The following is a 22568-nucleotide window of genomic DNA, read 5'->3' on the forward strand; positions in this document are numbered from 1 at the left end:
CACATGGCTGAAGGTTTGTTTGCTGTGTGTAATTGACCTCTCTCTTTTTTCCTGTCTCATCGATCATTCACTTCTTTTTCACCTCATTCAAACCCTTCATGTTCCTGCACTTTCTCTTCAAATCTCTCCCACATTAATTCCCTCTCTCAACCTCCATGTTTTCCTGCTTCTTTCTTGTAGCTGCTGGCTGTCTCTGGAAGGAGGTCTTCTCTATGCATTTGTGGGACCTGCTGCAGCCGTAGTCTTGGTATTTCTTCTACCCTTTTTAGTCTATGTTTGTATTCAGTGCATTAGTTTAACCTGTAGCTATAGCTCCCATCATGTGCCAATTTCATGTGTGTATCTGCATAATGATTTATTAAACCTAGTAGTCATTATAGTAGTTGCTATACATTTTAATCATTCTAACAGTCTTGGTACTGGTGCTGTAAACAGATGATAAAAGTGCAGGATTAAAAGAAACTCAGAATTAAAATTGAAATATTGACCCAGGACAATAATATTATAATATTATTATTGTGTTTAAGCATTACTGTACATCACCATTTAGACCTTTGTACAATGACTAGTGCTGGAATCTCAGTGTAACATAAAATAAAACATTGAAAACATTGCACAATTGGATATTCCCTTTCCCTGATCTTTCATTTTTTCTGTCTCCTCTTATCATGCTTACTTCCTCCTCCTTTTCCTGCTCTTCCCTAATATTATTTACCTTTTTTCCTTCCCTCCTTTTTTTCTTCCATTTCCCTGTCAATGTGCTTCGTTTTCATCTTTTTCTGCCCCACGTCTTTATTTTCTCCTTAGTCTTTCTTTCCTCCTCTGTGTCATCCATGGCACTTTCCTGCCCTTAATCCATCCTCTTTAGTTCCTGTCTTCTTTGTTGTCTTTTGCTACCTTCCATTCTTATCTTACTTCCTTCTTTACTCCCTTGACATTTGTCATATTTCCATGAAGTTTTTATCCCTTTTTTCTTTTCATCCCTTTTTCATCTTCTTGTTTTCCACCTTTAATCCTCCTGGATTTTTTTTTCTTGTATTGATTTGTCTCTTTTCTATCTCTTCTTTTTTCTAGACTGTTTATTTGCCATAATAATCTCTGATGTTTATTAATTTTCCTATTAATTTTATTCTGCTTCATTGTCTATGCCTCATTTGCTTCTTGCCTTTCCTGCTTTCTATATTTTTACGTCATGTTATTTATGCTTCCTGCTGTCTTTTCTTTCTTTCTTTCCTACTTCATCATTTACCTCCTGTTACTCTCATAATTTTTCTTTGTCCATATTCACAGTATGTTCTTCTCCACCTTTTCCTTTTATCATTCCCTTTACTTCATTCATGGTTTTCTAAATACTGCCACCTAACTTAATAGTTTTTTTTCTAGTTTACAGCACATACACATTTATCATTAGAACAACAATAATAATAATAATAATAATAATAATAATTTACAGGTAATTCCAGTAAAATCTGGGTGAGACTGAAATTCTTGCCCATTCTTCTTTGCAAAACAGCTCCAGCTCAGTCAGATTAGATGCACAGCGTTTGTGAACAGCAGTTTTCAGATCTTGCCACAGATTCTGGATTGGATTTAGATCTGGACTTTGACTGGGCCATTCTAACACATGGATATGTTTTGTTTTAAACCATTCCATTGTTGCCCTGGCTTTATGTTTAGGGTCGTTGTCCTGCTGGAAGGTGAACCTCCGCCCCCGTCTCAAGTCTTTCGCAGACTCCAAGAGGTTTTCTTCCAAGATTGCCCTGTATTTGGCTCCATCCATCTTCCCATCAACTCTGACCAGCTTCCCTGTCCCTGCTGAAGAGAAGCAGCCCCAGAGCATGATGCTGCCACCACCATATCTGACAGTGGGGATCGTGTGTTCAGAGTGATGTGCAGGGTTAGTTTTCCTCCACACATAGCGTTTTGCATTTTGGTCTCATCTGACCAGAGCAGCTTCTTCCACATGTTTGCTGTGTCCCCACATGGCTTGTGGCAAACTGCAAACGGGACTTCTTATGGTTTTCTGTTAACAATGGCTTTCTTCTTGCCACTCTTCCATAAAGGCCAACTTTGTGCAGTGCACGACTAATAGTTGTCCTATGGACAGATTCCCCCACCTGAGCTGTAGATCTCTGCAGCTCGTCCACAGTCACCATGGGCCTCTTTGCTGCATTTTTGATCAGCGCTCTCCTTGTTCGGCCTGTGAGTTTAGGTGGACATCCTTGTCTTTGTAGGTTTACAGTTGTGCCATACTCCTTCCATTTCTGAATGATGGCTTGAACGGTGCTCCATGGGATGTTCAAGGCTTGGCAAATCTTTTTGTAGCCTAAGCCTGCTTTAAATTTTTCAATAACTTTATCCCTGACCTGTCTGGTGTCTAAATCCAATCGAGAATCTGTGGCAAGATCTGAAAACTGCTGTTCATGAACGCTGTGCATCTAATCTGACTGAGCTGGAGCTGTTTTGCAAAGAAGAATGGGCAAAGATTTCAGTCTCTAGATGTGCAAAGCTGGTAGAGACAGACCCTAAAAGACTGGCAGCTGTAATTGCAGCAAAAGGTGGTTCTACAAAGTATTGACTCAGGGGGCTGAATAATTACACACACCCCAATTTGCAGTTATTTATTTGTAAAAAATGTTTGGAATCATGTATGATTTTCGTTCCACTTCTCACGTGTGCACCACTTTGTGTTGGTCTTTCACGTGGAATTCCAATAAAATTGATTCTTGTTTGTGGCTGTAATGTGACAAAATGTGGGAAAGTTCACTGTAATTAAGCCAAGTTGTACTGGCATCAGAAATAGCAGTTTTAATAATCATATTCATATGCTATATCAGGTATATATGTAGAAATCGTATAAGATGTTAAACTTCCAGCTTCTCACAGCTGTTGTTGTACTGACCTATATTAACCCCCCTGTAGTGTTTGACCCAAACCAGAATTAAATCACAGACAAACTTCAGCAGAAAGCGCACTGCAGTGACACCGTCCTTGTTTTGATAATCAAATCTATTAGCTACAGTTTCGGCGATTCACTTCCCAATTTGCCTCTCCTCACCACAAGTGAACAGCTTGTTTGGGTGTCCTTATTTTCCACAAGCTGCTTCTCTAATAAAGAGCTACCTCTGCAATATGCAGACACGCCGGAACACTATCGGAGTGGATTGTACCAGAGAGTTTTATAGAGGGCGAATGTTCAAGGCAGTAAGACTGTATGAATTAAAAAACCACCATCTTTGATTTTGCAGAGCTCACATTTTATGTATTTTTTTAGCGTACCATTTCAATTAAAAATAATGTCTGTGTTAGTTTTCTTTTAACGTTCATTCTTCATTTTGTGACACTAATATTTGGCCTGGTACCATTTAGTATTTGCAATGCTAAACCTACAGTAAGTACAGCTAATGTGCGATGTGACTAATTTATATGCATACTGCTGCCATCGTCTCATTATGATGAACATCACCACCATTGCTTTCCATTACTGCCATCACCAGAGCAGTGCTGTATGCAGTGAAAGTAATGAAAGTGTCTTTGCTGTGCTTTAATCTTGTACCTCTTCTCTTTGGCAGGTTAACATGGTTATTGGGATTCTCGTTTTTAACAAACTGGTGTCCAAAGACGGAATTACTGATATGAAACTAAAGGAGAGGGCGGGGTATGCCTTATACCACACATCCATTTTACACAGTGACCTATAACCAGCCTCATTGCTCTAGGTAGTGGCTGAGACCGGTGCAGTTATCAGCTTCTAGTCTGAAATTGTCCCGGGCCATTATGTCATTGGCAAATTGGTTGAAGAGAACAACATTTTTAATCCGAAGAAGATGAAGTAAAAAGAAGATTCAGAAATCTGGCTGAAATTATGCTAACAAGCAAAAGAAAATATACTGTTTGTTTTCACACATGTGTGAGTCACGTGAGACTGCAGACAGAAGACAAATAAAATGGGGAGGCTGTCTGGTTATTGGTCCTGCACAGACTGAGCAAGATGATGTCTCATTTCATTGCTTTCCTTTTAAGTTTCAAATGTGTCACATTTTCCTCCAGCTGCTCTTTCTTTGCAGGTGTTGCTCTTAATGTGAAGTTCTATAAACCCATCCATGTCTTTTTTTCACCCGTTTGGTTGTTTCTGGTAAAGGGAAGCAGGGACTTTAAGCAGCGAGACCTCACTGTAAAGGGAAAGCAGGCTTATTACGACTGGGATTGTATTCTAGCTCTGGCCACAATTTCTGTTTGTGATAATGGCATTTTAATCAAAGTTTTGGAAAGAATGGAAATGTGAACAGTGAAGACAATTCAAGTCATTGAATGAACCCAATAAAACAATACATGGAAATCATAATATTGAATTTTATCTCCTTAGAACTTAATAGAATAACTTCAAATAGAGTCACGTTCTTTGAGGAAAGGTATAACTTGGAGCAGGGGTTGCACCCTGCTATCATGATTAGCATTGATATAGCTTTTTATTTACAGGGATGAAGTGAAATGCCAAGCTTCTCAATTGCCAGATTTCAAACTCAGTGGCAGTTTCCAACAATTCATGGGAGTTTTCCAGCTGCCAGAAAAATTCATGGAAAACTGGTCTCATTTTATTTTGCTTCGGGAAAAATACAATGAGATGTGTTTCATTCACACTTTATGTGTATATTGTTATCATTACTGATAAACCCCTTGGCCAAAGCAAAAGAAATGAAACCTAGTAGTAATAAACCATAAATGTATTTCAAATTTACAATAACTTGAAGTAGATATAGTATTTTTTATTAATATTATTATTAGAATTAGTAGAATAAGCAGATAAATGCGTCTGATATTGTTCATAAAGACACAGTGCAGCATTTTGGGAAATATACTTTAGCATTTGTTGAGAAACCTTAGGTGTGTGGACTGCCAACATAAGCGTGGGAATTCTGGGAATCTGGGGGCAATACACCTTCCAGCAATTTCACAGTTGTTTGTGTCATGTGTCAGAAATCGTCTTCGCATGGACCAGTTCCGGTAACTGGACCTTAACTGGTTCATGGTCTGTCACATCAGTATCACGTTTATTTGATGTGTATTCAATGATGTGACACAGCCCACTATGTCTTACAATGTTGCAATGAAGAATACTGGAGGGAAGGCGCAGGGCTACTGGCTAAAACTTCAAATGCAAATTAGAAGACTTATATAAATTAGACTTGACTGTGGACTTACAGCTAGTAAGGACAAACGAAAGGCAGAGGACGAGGTCAAACTTTAGTGCAAATTTGAATGATGAGCTCTGGATGAGATTTTGTGTTTCTTAACCATTACTTCCCATATGGAAAAGATATATATAAATCTTATAAAGTTTGTATCTGTCTTGTGTGAAACTTGTATGAAAAGCATATAAGAGTGAAAACAGATATAAGATCCCTTGAAAAATTATATAATGAAACTTGTATGTTTTGGATACTTACTAAAACAATGTATGAAAGTAATGAGAAAGTGGCCACTTTCATGAGTAAATCATGTAAGCCTTATATGATTTACTCATGAAAGTGGCCACTTTCATGAGTAATCACATATAAGTTTTTACTATTTCTTTTCCATATGGGTTGGCTCAGTGTGTATAGCAGTTACTGTGGGTTTTGGAATGCATTTGAACTCTTATTTCAGCAAACACCACTCAACTCTTGGATTTACAGTGCTGTGAAAGAAAATATGTGCCATCTTCCTGGTTTTGAAGGGTTTATTTTTTTGCATATTTGTCATACTTACATGTTTCAGATGATCAAACAAAATTTTGTCCGGTCATCAGCACTGACCTTAAGAGAGGCCTGCAGTTCTTCAGATGTTGTTCTGGGCTCCAGGATGAGTTCTTGATCACTCTCACAGTAATTTTTGTAGGCCAGGCACTCATGGCAAGGTTCCCTGCAGTTTCCTCCATTTGTGACATATTTAGGTGTCAAAAACTAAGAAATCAGAAATGAGGAAAATACTTTTTCAAAGCACTGCAAACTAGTTTTCTGTCCAGCTGGACACGGTGTGTTAATATGATAGCTCTGGAGTTGCTGGAAGGTGCATTTGTACAGTTGTCTAACATGTTTAATGCTTCTTTTAATTCATGCATTATATCAGTCCTATCACCTGACTATTGGTTTGTCAATTGACAAAATAGGCTGCATCTGATAGATGGGAGTAATACCTTTGACACTACCTGCTGGATAGTGAAGACTGAAGCTAATTACAGAAACATAGGTTTAACGTACTTAAGCATTGGCAACGTTTCTCTGACCAAGAGAATATGTCTTTCTTTTATATCCAGTCTAAAGCAAATAAGCATGCTTTTCAGGATGTTAGACTGTTTCTTAGTGCATCAGAGCCACAACCCAGAAAACCTGCTTAGAAAAATCTTGTTATGTACGTAAATGTTACAATTTAGTTTCTTTAAAAGATATGAATACTTAAAAAGTATATTTTCCTAGGTAGGTAGTGATGGCAGATGTCAGTAGACTGATGGTGTGGCTTCTAAAAATTGGTCAGAGCACAGAGCAGACATGTACCCTGCTGCCCTTTACCTCGCAGGCTGTTCTGTCCCCATTGGCCATGTTGGTGCATTCAGATGTTATTTTATTTCTCTCTCTGAAAAACATGTTTGCGTTCTTCAATGATCTCTCTGTTCAACTGTACTTGTTTTTATTCTGTCTGAAATGTCATGTTTGAGTTTGCACAGAATCCCCTCTCTCTCACTCAGGGCTCTCCAATCAGGGACACATCAGTCTCAGAAGCCCCCTCCCTTGTCATCGGTGATTGGGTAAAAAAAAATATCTGCCCATTCCACCCTCTCTGTAGTGTATGGTTTACCAGCCCTATCAATTGCCAAACCTGCAGAATCCTCTAGCAAGCTCCTCTGATTGGCTTACTATTATTTCCTGCCTATTCACCTCACTATTGATTTTCCAATTGATCCTGCCTCCCATTAGCTGGGTAGAATAACACAGTGCCATAGAGTCTGACAGTTTCTGTAATGCTTTTTATAGAAAATGTCTTTTTTCCAATAACTCGTGCTAAATGCATAGCGGTAATATTAATCTTTTCTGTATGCTTGAATAGTATGAGAATGTGTGCGTGTACCAAGTTAAAATGGTTGTCAGGATTTTATCTCTGTTTTTGTATTCCGTAACTGATGGCGGAACGCATAGCCTGACTGACAGCATGAACTGGTGAGACTGTGTCTTGAATTTATTAGAACTTAATTGGGAATATAAATGTCAGAAATGAATATCTGGTAACATCTGTTCAGAGTGATCGCTCAGGCTATTTTGCTAAGCTATTTAGTTGTGGCCTAACAAAATCACAGAAGTAGAAGAAATTTATGTTGTTATTTCATGTTTGAATTAAACTTGATAGCACAGACGTTTTTGACCTTGGAATGAGTCATTCTAATTTTAGTCTTGCTTGCTTTGCTATTGAGCTTTCATCAGCATGCTCCAAGACATGGCTCATATTGTGTGCTTCCATACTTGCACTTTACTTGAGTGCATAAATACAGTCAGACAAGTATGGCTACATGATGTGCACAAGAAATACGGCAGTGTTACGCTTCTCTCCCTCATTGGTTGTAGATCATCAGAGATGAGAGATGAGAACCACGTCTGCTGGCGGGCATTGACAGTAGACATGTTGTGGTGTTTAGTGCTGTAACAGTTTTGCAGATGTTGACAAAATTAAGTGTTCAATTCGAGAAAACCCTACCCTGTTGAAATTGAAGTACTATTCTATTCTATTTGTAACTTACCATGAGTATCTTGAACCACAATAACAGTCTTCATGTAACCCAAATACTTACATGATAAGAGGTGGCACTAATTGTAAGGGCACCATCTTCTTAAAAAATTGTCTTTATGTGTTATTTTTTTAAGAATAGCTATATTGACCATAACTGGATTGGACAATCAAAAATGTCACATCATTTATTCATAAAAGTTTGTTACTTAACAGGTAAATTATTTTGGGGGGTTTTCTATCTATTTAAAATTTTTGGAGAAAAGATGGACATAGCTAGTGTGACCTTATGTGTCAGTTTCTGAACTTGCATTTTAGAGTTTCAAGATAAACATTTCTAATTTTGCCATCTTGGTATGAAAGAAACGTGATATTATGAGAAGTTGCAGGCCTGACTGAAATTGCTTGTTTATTGGCTAATCGCTTGTGAGTGACAGGTTGTTAGCTAATGAGCAATAGCATGGCTAAACCTCCTTTTTCCATCATTTTTTATTTCGTATTATACAAATATGACTGAGACAATGAACTCGGGGCCAAAGTGTTTACAGAGATCAAGAAAGAAAGTCTTTTTTACCTCTTTATTACCAGGCTATAAAAGTGGTTGAATATTTTAGCATAGAGTCTATAGGGACTGCTTTATTCAAGGCTGTGTCCAGTGTAGATGTCAAATCATACATTGATTTACTTTGTGAACTTTTCATTCTGTGACTCTGAAATTTGTTGTTCTTTGCTTGGTAGAGTAGAACAAAATAGTAAAGAAGGATGTCTAATGTTCTAATCTCATTTCCATCACATGACTCTTCTCAAGCATCCAATCCAAAACATGTTTAATGAAGTTAATTAAATATGTAGAATGATTAATTGCACAACAGGGTTCCGCACCAAACAGGTCCAAAACAGGTCAGCCTGAACGTCAGATAGGCCTCGCCACTGAAAATTAAAGGGTAATTCAATTAGAAAATTACAACAGACAAGAGAGGCCAAATCAAATCAGTGCTAGAGCTCCTTTCCTCCTTAACGAACATTAAATGGTTTCAGTCATCAGGCCGTATATTTACAGGTTGTAATAGAGGGTTAATCGAACATTTAGCTTTGAGAGCCTACCATTTGCTCTGAAATCTTATAAAGTCTATAGACAGGTTTATGTTTGACCAAAGGATTACCTTCCACCTGATTAATGTAATATTTGTCTGTGAGCTGCACATTATTTATTTACTGAGCTTAATGCATGTCACCCCACCTGCCAAATGGCCACCTTTTGCCTCTCAATCCTTAAGACCAGGGAAATGGTGTATTTCACAAAGTGTTGATTGCTTTTTAATATCACTGCCTGCAGTGTACATTTAGTGCCTGTATTGCCCTTTAACTTGAAATTGAATTTCTTCCATTATGTGATTTTTAATCCTGGCATCCATAGGCTACAAAAATCGATTCCCTCAGCTCCTCTGCTCTAATTGTTGTTTAGCAGAAGGCCATATGGCAACAGATTAGTTTGTTATTACTTGTCAATATTGCAAGCATTGTAGTCAGTCTTTGTCTAGCAACAGCACCGGTAGGAGAGCTGTAAACAGAAGAATTTTGGGAGGAAAGCAAAGCGATGTATTTTCATGGTGATCACACCTGCAAATCAACTAAATTTATTTTGTTTATTTGTTTGCTTACTTTTCGAGTGCAAAATTATAGAAATACATGTAGAGAGTCAAAATCTTTAAGTAGGGATGGGAATCGATAAGATTTTAGTGAGTCCGATTCCATTATCGATATCACAGATTGATTCACTTACGAGAGTCAACACCATCGTTAAGCAGCAATAAAAAAAACTTCATACATGTAAATTAATTGCATGCTTCGGGTCAAAAGTTTGTGCATGTATGCTATTTATCTGCTTTATTGTTACCAGTGTTGTTGTCGTTACTCAATGTTGCACAGAACACTTTCCTCAAAGGAATGCAGTACGTTACTTAATTACTCTCATGAAAATAATGTAGTTCGTTATACTACGCGTTACATTGCTTTCATGTTAGTAAATAGCTGAAACATACGGTCTCATAATCACCATTTAAAAATATAAATCTGAGGCTACAACCCCATGCACTAACACAAATCCCTAATAAGGACACGCATCTCTAAAGCTACATTCACACTGCAGGCAAAAGCGCATCAAATCCGATTTTTTTGACCCTATGCGACACATATCCGATCATGGTCTGACAGTGTGAACAGCACAAATCTGATATTTTCAAATCCGATCTGGGTCACTTTCGTATGTGGTACTGAATCCGATACATATTCGATGTTTTAGAAAGCGACTGCTGTTTGAACGGTCATGTCGCATTAAATCCATCTTTTACGTCACTGACACAAGACAGACGCTAATTATCAGCGCCCGAGAAGACATCGCGAACGCTTCCTGGCCATCCAGTGTAGATGTCAGTGAAACTGTTGGGAAGACAACGTGAACATTTTATTTGTACTGTATAATCTGCAGATTCTGACAGAAATCTGCAACTATCTTTTGAAGCACCGCTCCTCTCTAAAACAGCAATAAGGATAACTATTAGGTTATTTACATTATAAATAACACAATAACTTAAAGCAAAAATTGGGAAATGTAAAATCCAAAGTCTTTATATTAAGGGCCATCAGTCAAGCAATATTGTTTGCTCTGGGTCTAAACAGAGCGCATTGTGTGTGACGTCTTCTTTTGCGCATGCGGGCACACTAGAGCACGTTTGCTGTCGCATTTTATTTGTAGTGTGAACAAGCAGACAAAAAAATCGGATTTGAGCAAAAAATCGGTATTGAGCATTAAGACCTGCAGTGTGATCGTAGCCTAAGATCTTTCTGTTAGTAGAATACAAAGCTGACCGCACAAAGCAAAGATGACAACCAGCATAAAAAAGCGGTCACTAGTGATGCAGATTTTATGATTAGAAACATGAATAGGTAGAAAAGGAGGCTGCAGTCTGGCTGCTTGTTACCAGTTGATGTTAGGCTGCTGGTGTTCTTGGCTAGCTTAGCATTAGCATGCTGTCTGTGCAGATGCTTTCAAAGAACTGACTGAAGAAGTCACTTGATGAGTGATGAAGCGTTTCTCCCACTTAAAACGCTACGTCCAGATGAATAGAATCAACTTTTTGGGGAATTTCTTACCTGGATGATTGAGCATGCATCAAGGCAACCGAAGCTGTGTTAGCAGCATAATGCAGTTGGATGCAGTTTTCCACTTTCCACCATTTCGTCCTTTTGTGCAATAAAAATAAATGTCCATATCCATGCTTTAGACTGCGTCGCTATTTTGTTCCTTTGACACTTAAACTGAAATCAGCCAAAGAACTGATAAACGGGATCAATAGGCAGGCATTTGACTACTGGGAACAAGGACCAGTTCTCGATTCCCATCCCTAGCTTTAAGTGAACTAAGTGAACTAATTAAAACAGAAATCCACCCAAACCACCACTGACCACCACTGGGTCCATTTGATATTTTTGAGAATAACTCTGGCACAAACAATGTGGAGGCCCACTGAGAAATATCTACTTGCTGTAATGGAAATGTAAGACAAGCAATGCTTCAATGATCCAGAAAATCAATGGTAAACATTTGGTTTTGGTTTCAGAGCCCTGTATACACAATCATTTCTTTACTTGACACTGACAGTCTAGAGGCCAAACATTTGAGTCAAAAACAAGAGTTTTGTTTTTGACAAAACCTGCAGACAGACAAAGACTTTGGCGAACATCAAAACCTCTAACATTCACCGCCAAACCATTTAGGTTATCACCTTCAGTAACTAAATGATAACATTTTACATCAACGCTGTTTCATGCATTCTGTTATGAGAAATCTATGTGCGCAAAGTGATGTGTTTTTAAGCCTAGCCCTGAACAGGTTTCCTCCAACTTGATGGAAATGGTCAACATACATGTGTAAGACTTGAAATCTTAGAACTGGATTTGGTATTTCTAAATACAAGGTGCAACTTGTTAAAGAACATTTAATCAGATACTAGTGGGGGTGTACGTATATATTTGTGCATCCAGTTCTGTCTTTTTCAAATATTAAACATCTATGATGTACAAATCATTCCACCCAGGAAAAAGAACATCTCAAAGAAATCATTAAATGCCCCAAATTACCATGGCATTCGTGCCAAATGTAAGTGTAAGTAAGCTTACATGATACTTAAAGTTAGGATATGCTGATATCTCAGCAAATTGCTGAGTGAGAACACCATTAGAGATATTTTCAGACAGTCTCAGATAAAAGACTTTGAAGAAAATGTCAAAATGTGAAATAGACATGACTTTGGCTTGCATTAACTTCGTAGCTCCGATTTTGGCTGGGTGGCCATGAGAACAGAGACAGCTTCTTGTTGACTTAAATCAGGGGTGTCAAACTCAAATACACAGTGGGCCAAAATTCAAAACTGGAACAAAGTTGTGGGCTAACATTAATATTTATTGGGGAAAAAAATTCTTCCTCCAGATATAAGTATGAATCTTTTCTTATGGACTCAAACAAGTTTTGCTGAAAAACTGAATATGGAACAAGCAAAGCTTAATACTAAACAATATATATATTAGCTGTATAATACCAGTAGGCCAGCTCTAATAGTAATTTGGTATGGCTTCGGGCCAGAGTTTGATACCTATGACTTAAATCATTGTTACATACTGAATGCATTGTTGATATGTAATCTTGACTCAGGGATTGTATGGAGCCAGGTACGTTTGAGTGTGTCTGTGCGTGTGTGTGAGAGAGGGAGAGAGAGAGCATCTTTGCATACAGGCTTGGCGTTTACTCAAAACCAAGCACAAAACCAGCACGTGATCATGGTCTGAGCGGCAGTGATGTCAGTCCTGTTCAGGATCGGCATTTGACTGAAGCTTTATGGATTACAATGAGAGCGTGCCAGTGAGCTCCAACTCCTTCATGCCACCGACTGGTTATTTGTGAGGAAAATCAGACATTATGTTTAATAGGAAATGCTCAATAATTGAGCAATCTTTGCCCCACCTCCCCTGCCCCTCAGCCAAACACGGGTAAACCCAAAACCATCCAACAACTGTACAATAGCCCTGAGAGAGAGACTGTGCGAGAACACTGTGCGAGAACACTGTGACTCACTGTGCGTGCGTGGCTGTATGTGTGCTCACGTGCATCTGTGCGAGTCTGTGTGCAGGTGCATCTGTATCTGTTTGTGTATGTTACAGCGTGTTAATTTGACTTTGCAGTCAGATGACAGTGCCACTGTACAATATGACGCTCAAATGTGCCAAGTGCGGAGTTATCTCTTCGGCTGACGTTTCCACCACAGCTACCAGTAACGCCATGTTAGTCCTGCTAATTATTTTTCCTTAACTCCTCTTACCTCTGTTCTCTCCTCTACCTGCCTTCTTCTCCCTCACTTGATTGGTTCTCTGTCCTTTATCCTTCTGTCATTTTTTTCTCCCTCGTGCACTAGCAGGGAGGATTTTGTTCTTGAGGGTTATGTGCTCTTACTCAAAGCAAACTTGTGTTAGCTGTACCCATGTAAATAGTTTTGCATATGTGATCGATTGAATGAGAATGAGAAAGCGTGTTTGTGTGTTTGTCTAATAGGAGATAAAGAAGCAGATATTGAAGGGGTATTAGCATATACTTATATTTATTGTCTGTCTGTGTGGGTGGGCGGATGTGCCTTGCTGTCATCTGTAAGTTCTTAGGTTGACCATTATGTAACTATTGCCTGGGCAATAGTTTTCTGCTTTTAGAGACTGTGCTGATAGAATCTGATTAGAAAAAGGGAAGGTAGTTGTCCTCTTTTTTTGCAGTATGTCTGTTACACTTTTCTAAAATCCAGAAATACGACCAATAGCCACAGGCTTAAGGTAAACCCATTTTGCTCATTTACAGCTCTATATTCTACATTTCTTGGACACTGCTACATTTATAGTTCAACACAATCCTCATCTATGTTATACTGGACCTCGGGGCCACCCTTTTGTCAGAAACAAGCTGGTTTTGTTCTTCAAGTTTAAGCAAACTTTCTTCTAAATGGTTTGCTGCCCAGAGAAGGTTTGAGCAGCTAGTTATTGGGACAGAGATATTATATTACAAAATAGCATATGTTCAGTACTCTGTGGGATTTGCACTGAACTACAGGGAGTGCAGAATTATTAGGCAAGTTGTATTTTTGAGGAATAATTTTATTATTGAACAACAACCATGTTCTCAATGAACCCAAAAAACTCATTAATATCAAAGCTGAATGTTTTTGGAAGTAGTTTTTAGTTTGTTTTTAGTTTTAGCTATTTTAGGGGGATATCTGTGTGTGCAGGTGACTATTACTGTGCATAATTATTAGGCAACTTAACAAAAAACAAATATATACCCATTTCAATTATTTATTTTACCAGTGAAACCAATATAACATCTCCACATTCACAAATATACATTTCTGACATTCAAAAACAAAACAAAAACAAATCAGCGACCAATATAGCCACCTTTCTTTGCAAGGACACTCAAAAGCCTGCCATCTTCTGTCAGTGTTTTGATCTGTTCACCATCAACATTGCGTGCAGCAGCAACCACAGCCTCCCAGACACTGTTCAGAGAGGTGTACTGTTTCCCTCCTTGTAAATCTCACATTTGATGATGGACCACAGGTTCTCAATGGGGTCCAGATCAGGTGAACAAGGTGGCCATGTCATTAGTTTTTCTTCTTTTATACCCTTTCTTGCCAGCCACGCTGTGGAGTACTTGGACGCGTGTGATGGAGCATTGTCCTGCATGAAAATCATGTTTTTCTTGAAGGATGCAGACTTCTTCCTGTACCACTGCTTGAAGAAGGTGTCTTCCAGAAACTGGCAGTAGGACTGGGAGTTGAGCTTGACTCCATCCTCAACCCGAAAAGGCCCCACAAGCTCATCTTTGATGATACCAGCCCAAACCAGTACTCCACCTCCACCTTGCTGGCGTCTGAGTTGGACTGGAGCTCTCTGCCCTTTACCAATCCAGCCACGGGCCCATCCATCTGGCCCATCAAGACTCACTCTCATTTCATCCGTCCATAAAACCTTAGAAAGACCAGTCTTGAGATATTTCTTGGCCTAGTCTTGACGTTTCAGCTTGTGTGTCTTGTTCAGTGGTGGTCGTCTTTCAGCCTTTCTTACCTTGGCCATGTCTCTGAGTATTGCACACCTTGTGCTTTTGGGCACTCCAGTGATGTTGCAGCTCTGAAATATGGCCAAACTGGTGGCAAGTGGCATCTTGGCAGCTGCACGCTTGACTTTTCTCTGTTCATGGGCAGTTATTTTGCACCTTGGTTTTTCCACACGCTTCTTGCGACCCTGTTGACTATTTTGAATGAAACGCTTGATTGTTCGATGATCACGCTTCAGAAGCTTTGCAATTTTGAGACTGCTGCATCCCTCTGCAAGATATCTCACTATTTTTGACTTTTCTGAGCCTATCAAGTCCTTCTTTTGACCCATTTTGCCAAAGGAAAGGACGTTGCCTAATAATTATGCACACCTGATATAGGGTGTTGATGTCATTAGACCACACCCCTTCTCATTACAGAGATGCACATCACCTAATATGCTTAATTGGTAGTAGGCTTTTGAGCCTATACAGCTTGGAGTAAGACAACATGCATGAAGAGGATGATGTGGACAAAATACTCATTTGCCTAATAATTCTGCACTCCCTGTATTATTATACATTTGCACAGACCTGCCTATTCTGATTTTGAAACAAAGTCGTCCTCCTAAACTTTAAACAAAGCTAAGGAGGACGTTTTTTACTCCCTCAACCAGCTCCATTCACATTTCCTGTAGTCTAAAAGACACAGTGCGTACTTCCAGCTTCTATGCTGAGCAGTTATTGGCTGGTTTTGCTTTATTCTACTCCTAAACATTTCTGTTGGGCTTGGGTTGTCAATTTGGAGGGCAGGTGATAGGGGTGGGCGATATATACGATATACAATAGAAACGATATAAATTTGGCCAACGATAGAGATTTTGACTATATCGCTCTACCGCGATAGCGCGTGTTGATGATGTCGTTAAGCTGCGCCTGTTTTGGTCAAAAGCATCGCAGCGGCTAAAACCATTATAATCTGCAAATTATGGCGGGCGACAGTCATAGCAAAGAGATGAAGCACTTTTGAAATATGGGGAAAGCCAAAAACTGCGCTTCCTCCACTTCCGTAACATTGATTCATTAATGCTGAATTCTCTCGCAGCTGCTCTATTTCCATGTTGTTGCAGTATATTAATAACTAACCTCGTATTGTGGATGAATAATCTCAGTTGTTCTCCTGACTGAAGTTTGGCCCGTGTATAGCATCCTGCTATGCGATTGCATTTGTCCCTAAAAACATTTTTTAAACTAAATTTCTGCACGCCCAAATCGGTTCGAGGTTAGTAAGCACAACCAGAATTCATACATAAGGCACACTCTCGATTTTTGAGAAAATTAAAGGATTTTAAGTGTGCCTTATAGTGTGGAAAATACGTTATACAGAAGAAAAGAATATATCGTGATATATATCGTTACAGCACATGCTTCAAATTATATCGCGATATGAATTTTAGGCCATATCGCCCAGCCCTAGTAGGCGATTAAATGCAGTACTTCATTTTCTTGATCAGAAAGTTCTTATAGTGCCCAGATGTGTATTTTTGCCTCTGTGCTGATTTTGAGATGCTTTACTTAAACTCGGGCCTGGGCTGTAATCACAGGTACAGGAATTTGTCGGTTAACGTTTGACCAAAATATTCCATGCTAACTGAAAATTATTACAGGTGACTACCTGCTTGAGCTGGTTATTATTATTATTACCAGCACTGTGTAAAGCTGCCATTGAGGCAAACAGTGTTTGCTTTCAGGATATTACAAATGACAGCCGCTTGGTCACAAAATGTCTCATAACTTCTGTGTGTAAATTATCATTGGATTGTTGTAGAGAAAAAAGTAAGCATTAGGTCTTAAGTAAAGCTGATAGTTTATAGTTTATAAATATATTAACACAATAGCATAGTTATTTTATAGAATGCAAAATCACATCATTAGTAATATTTAAAATATTATGTATTTGCTCTGAGCAAGCAATTGGTGACAGTGGGGAAGAAGAACTCTTTTAAAGTGTAAAGCGCCAGTGCAGACACTGACGTGGTACAGTGATGCTGCACAGGGGTTTACTGCTCGCAGGGTGGAAAAGTCTCCACACAATGGGACAAAAGAAATGTGTGATATGCTTTTAACAAAGCCCAGGTTATTACCAGAGGTGGAAATTAGCTATGCTTTTTCAGTTATTTATGGGTTTCCCATCATTGTACTTTGTGTTTGTTTTCTACTTTCTAAATATGGATGCCAGGTTTCATTTTGCAAAATATCAAGTTTAGAAAATATGAATGGTTGACCAAAAAAACATTTGACAAATAGGAAATATTTTATCCTGAGATAAAATGATCATACTGAACATTTTAAATAAACCCACTGTGTGGCTAGTGAGAATTTAGATATGTGGTAAATAATGAAAATTACCAGAGACTTAATTCCACTGTTGTTCATGATTTGTAGTGATTGTGTAAAAATGAATTGATTAGTCATGACTTGGAGGAAGTGTGCACCTCCTTGAATGTTATTTTGTTTCTCACTGGCAAACCATTTAAGGGTAGAGGTCAGAGGTGGCAAAGGTACAGACATTGTGTACTTAAGTAGAAGTACAGATACCAGTGTTAAAAAATAAAACTTCAGTAACGTTGAAGTACTGGTTCAATTTCTTACTCTAGTAAAAGTGAAAACGTTCGAGCTCTGAAGTGTACTCTGAAGTAAGAAAGTAAAAAGTAGCTCTTTGGATGATGTTTCTACTAGCTGTTAGCAAAGCTAACTGAACCTTGTACTATGTTAATGTAATAATAAAATAATATAAGTAGATGGGAATACAAACTTTATATTAGCCTGAATATTTATTAGAATTAAAATTCTAATAAATATTCTCATCTTGAATTTGTTAAGCAGAACATGAGCAGAGAAAAAGAAGGGAAATAAAAAATCGCTGTTTTCTGTTGCTTACATTAAACAGGAAATGAGTAGGGAGGAGGTTAAAGTGGGATTCAGCAAATGGGGGATGTTGAAATGGCCCTTCAGCTCTGGCCCCCAGATGTCAGCCTAATGTGTACCTTAATCAAGCCATGTAATAACAATATATGCCGGAACATAATAGTGCAAAAGTAACATGACGAAACTCTGCTCAGACAGTGAATGGACGGACTCTTATACAATGCTTTCCTAGTCTCCCGGATTACTCAAATGCTCTATACAGCATGCCACATTCACCCAATCCCACACTTTCTCTAAACTGAGTGCTTCCTAATTACATTCATACACATTCACACTCTTGACATGCAGACTGGAGGAGTCAGGGATCGAACCACTAAGCTTGCGATCAGAAGGTGACCTGCTTTACCTCCTGAGCTACCCACTGGCAAAGATGAGTAAACCATCACTAGGTTTTGGATAAAGTGTAACCTATCAAACCTGCATTTGAAACGTTGGCTACCATAGCAGTATAGTATTGCAACATCGCATTTGGGTCTTCTAGCTAAAATAGGAAAATAGGAACATAAATAGTGCCATCATTGCCAGACCTGGCCCACATCTGGTTGACATACACCCTGCCATGACACCAGTCAGTCAGAAGTGCCAGCTTGATGCCGGATCACGGCCAGACCTGTTTTCCATGGGCCTGGCCACATAAACCAAACCGCAATCGAGCCAGATATTGCATGCCATCACATAGACAGTGCCATCTATGCCAGGCCTGGCCCATATCTGGATGACATACGTCTTGTCATGCCAGAAGTCAGCCAGCAGTGCCAGCTTGATACCAGATCCGGGCCAGACCTCCTTGCTATGTAGGGTGTAGATATTTGTTTAAAATGTAGGGTGTAAAAGTAAAAATCTGTCAGAAAAAAAACCTACTTAGTTGCATTTCAGCCACATGCTATTAAAACATAGTTTCGCAAGCTAGAAGAGTTAATCTTTCAAATCACACATTTTTGCTCTAGTTTTTCTGTTATAGGACATTTGGTATGCCAAAGGTGTAAATATTACACCCTAACCAGATCTACCAGGTGGCTATGGGAGAGATTAGCTAGTGGTATTAACTGCAGCGAAATCAGATATTTATTTTTTTTAATCCATGTTAATACGTCTATTTAAAATAAGTCTCACACACATCAATAATCAATATCAGAACAAGTTGAAAATATTTTTTATTCATTTTATTCAGTAATGTTTACTGTAAGCTCAGTCTCTGGATATCAATTGAATCTGAAAGACCTACAATATATGAAGCATTGTTGACAACAGCTTAAAAATAATTTAAAAAGAGAGCAAAGAGAAAGTGGGTGTGAATTGCAACTTGGAGCAGACGTTTAGTTTAGTCTGACTTAGTCTGACTTAGTCTTCAGTGCTTTTTTTTCCACCTCTGGGATAGTTTGTAATTAAAAGTTAGCCTGCTAATTATCTTCATTTGGAGGATCTGAATGAAAGACTGTTTCACCACATTCATTGCGGGTACAGTCGTTCCCAGTAGTTATTGTGCTAGTTTATTATCAGTATTTGCATTAGAAAAATGGAAAGAGTCAGGGGATAACACTTCTTCAGACTCTCTCTCTTTCTCTGTCTGTCCTCCTCTGCTCTGCCTCTTCTGTTTGTCTGCATTCTGTTTCAGCCTCATTACACTTGTTTTTTTCCCCCACTGCTCACCTCCCTCCCTCTCTTTCCTGTGGCACTAGATCCTTTATGGTTTGACTGAATCATCTTAAACATACATGCATGTAATATATGTGAGTTAAAAACATATATATCAGCAAATAATGGATGTATGTTTTTGTTTGCGTTGGTAACATAATTATTTGTTTGATGTTCTGTATTAGTGCATGTTTAGAGTTGTAGGCTAACACTATGCTAACAGGGTGAACAGGTCCAGTTGAGCAAAAGAAATGAGTTTAACCTTGTTTTTTTTTTTTTTTGTGTGTGTGTGTGTGTGTGTGTGTGTGTGTGTGTGTGTGTGTGTGTGTGTGTGTGTGTTTTATAGGGCATTGAATATAAAATCAGCTAATAATTCTAACTATCTTAGAATGCAATGGCTAGGAATCACTGTACTCCTGCCTTCACAAAGTTTGGGTTGTACTGTTCTTGACTACAGTTCCCCTTCCATTCTGTAGGGCGTCACTGTGGAGCTCCTGTGTGGTATTGCCACTCTTGGCTCTCACGTGGATGTCAGCTGTCCTGGCCATCACTGACCGGCGTTCTGCGCTCTTCCAGATCCTTTTTGCTGTGTTTGATTCACTGGAAGGCTTTGTCATTGTCATGGTTCACTGCATCCTTCGCAGAGAGGTATATTATAGGAACGCTATTGTTATGTTTGTAGTTGTGCGTCCTGTCTAGTACTTCCAGCTGAGATTCTTTGCTGACTACTACCACTGTAGTGGGTGATGTGTTAATTTAATATGTTGAGCTACAGCAAGCTACCATATTATACAATTCTGGATGTCATCTCAGTCAGGCGTGGTGATACTTTCTAAGTCCACTAGGGTCTGCTTGAGTCTCATTGACTTAAATTTTGCCATCGGATAGTGAACATTTAATAAGAGATGTGACCATGCTAGCCCCGAAAGATGAATTTAGATTATTTAACAAGACATGGACTCATAAATGTTGGTTTCGACTCATTTAGAGTAAAGCGTCATTCGCTTTTATACAAACGTACGTATGAAATGTGTAAAAAATTATCCCTTTCATAATAAAAGCAGGTAAGTTATATTGTCATTTCTCACAAAATGAAAAACCTGTAAGGCATCTCTCATGGAGAGTTTATCAAAGAGTGTTTGATAGCTGAAATGTGACAAACTGTATGATGTATACTTTATTATCTGGGAATCCTAAACTGACCCCACTTAAGCCAATGTGGAGTCAGATCCGCTCTAGCCTGTCGTCTTTATTCATTAAAAGCCTCTACACAGTACTGTATATGTTTAAAAGACAAAAGTTTTAGGCAGGTGAGAAAAAATGATGTTATCAAACAATGCTTTCAAAAATAGAAGTGTTAATCATTTGATTTCATCAATCAACAAAATGCAGTGAGTGAACAAGAGAGAAATCTAAATCAAATTGATATTTGGGGTGACTTCTTCTAGGCACACTTGCTCACAGTTTTTGAAGGAACTCAGCTGGTGGTTATTCCAAACATCTTGGAGAACTAAGCACAGATGTTCTGTGGATGCAGGCTTCCTCTGTCTCTTCATGTAATCCCAGACACACTCCATGATCTTGAGATCACGGCTCTGTCTGCCGTACCATCGCTTCCAGTACTTCTTGTTCTTCTTTATGCTGAAGATAGTTCTTAATGACTTTGGCTGTGTGTTTGGTGTCGTCGTCCTGCTGCAGAATACATTTGGAGCCAATAAACAATCATTTATATTTCTGAAAGCATTCTTTGTTTACAGCATTTTTTTTCCACACCTCCCTAAAACTTTCGCACAGGACTGCATGTCCTATTACTCTGTCTGTATTAAGATCGTGATCTATGCCCTGATGATTTGCCTCAGGTTCAGGAGGCAGTGAAGTGTCGTGTGGTGGACCGACAGGAAGACACCAATGGAGATTCAGGAGGTTCATTTCAGAATGGCCATGCTCAGCTAATGGTATGAAGAGCTAAAATTTGGAGAAATTTGATATGATGTAAGAGAATATTTAAAATAACTAACTCTATGGAATAATAAAGCGCAAAAAGGGGTACGCACTTTTTGCTCCATTCTTGAAATTTTGACTTCTAAGCAGCTTGAAAAGGTTCAAGACCTGTGTCCTCCAAATTCTGATCTTCTCATCTCAGAGCACGAGAGAACTAAAGCATACGTTTAATTTTATGGAAAATATACATATATATTTTTTCTTAAATTCTGATCTTGAAAATATTTATAAAAACCCCTCAAGATAACTAACCTAATAGAAATTTATTAAAAAATAATGAAGTCAAAGCATTGTTTAGGAAATGGCATCGTGTTAGAATCATGATTAGAATAAAACAATTTAGGAAGAGGTCAGAGTGACTTACAAGAAGAAATTCTACAAAACCCAAAGCTCTTTCTCTTCAGCTTGTATCCAAATAAAAAAAAATATAATAAAACTGATTATTAATGAATCTAAGTTTTGTTGATTAGTCTTCATTTTCTCAATGTTTATCTGCCTTTGCTTTAAAAATATACCATCACATTGACTTGATAACTAAAAGTTAGTGTGCATGTGCCCTGAGAAGGTATTCCATTGATTGATGCAGGCTGGACCATTTCCCTGGTGTCTTTTCCCCATTTCCTATCTTCACTGCAGTCGCCAAATAAAGGCTTAAAATCCCCCCATATAATATTTTTCCCACGTCTCCACACTTAATCTAATATTTATTGTTTTCTGTCCTCAGACTGACTTTGAGAAAGATGTGGATATGGCTTGCAGATCAGGTAAGCTCCAGGTTGAGCGTGTTTGAGTTTTTGTGTTTGCATTTGATTTGACTTTGGGGACTGTTTCTCAGATGCTACAGATGTCTCGTTGTGCCTCCTTCTCTGTATTTTGACTGCATCAAATTCCTCGTTGTTGTTGGAACAGATGTGAGCCGTGTTCCCTCTCATTTTTGCGCTTGTGCCGTACAGTCAACATCACAGCAGCCTCCCTACGCCAAGGAGCTGTTTTGACAAGAGATGCAGCACATCACTGCTGTGTAACTCCGTTTATCCCAGGCTGACGGGAGTGGGATGAA

General features: G+C 38.7%; 1 protein-coding gene across 10 annotated transcripts in view; it reads left to right on the plus strand.

The window, feature by feature from the left end:
• adgrb1a (adhesion G protein-coupled receptor B1a) overlaps positions 1-22568 on the plus strand; it is a 218172-nt gene that overhangs the window by 184466 nt on the left and 11138 nt on the right. For 8 of the 10 annotated variants that reach the window (XM_040008486.1, XM_040008477.1, XM_040008479.1 and 5 more), the window contains 6 exons: positions 181-247; positions 3573-3658; positions 12994-13092; positions 19984-20155; positions 21367-21462; positions 22233-22272. In XM_040008486.1, the coding sequence (XP_039864420.1) occupies positions 181-247; positions 3573-3658; positions 12994-13092; positions 19984-20155; positions 21367-21462; positions 22233-22272 (560 nt within the window). Of the gene's footprint in view, positions 1-180; positions 248-3572; positions 3659-6724; positions 6785-12993; positions 13093-19983; positions 20156-21366; positions 21463-22232; positions 22273-22568 lie in introns of all 10 variants that reach the window. The other 2 variants (XM_040008482.1, XM_040008483.1) reach the window with 2 other exon arrangements.

The sequence above is a fragment of the Simochromis diagramma genome, unplaced genomic scaffold (genome assembly GCF_900408965.1).
Source record: "Simochromis diagramma unplaced genomic scaffold, fSimDia1.1 OVJJ01000313.1, whole genome shotgun sequence".
Classification (NCBI taxonomy): Eukaryota; Metazoa; Chordata; class Actinopteri; order Cichliformes; family Cichlidae; genus Simochromis; species Simochromis diagramma.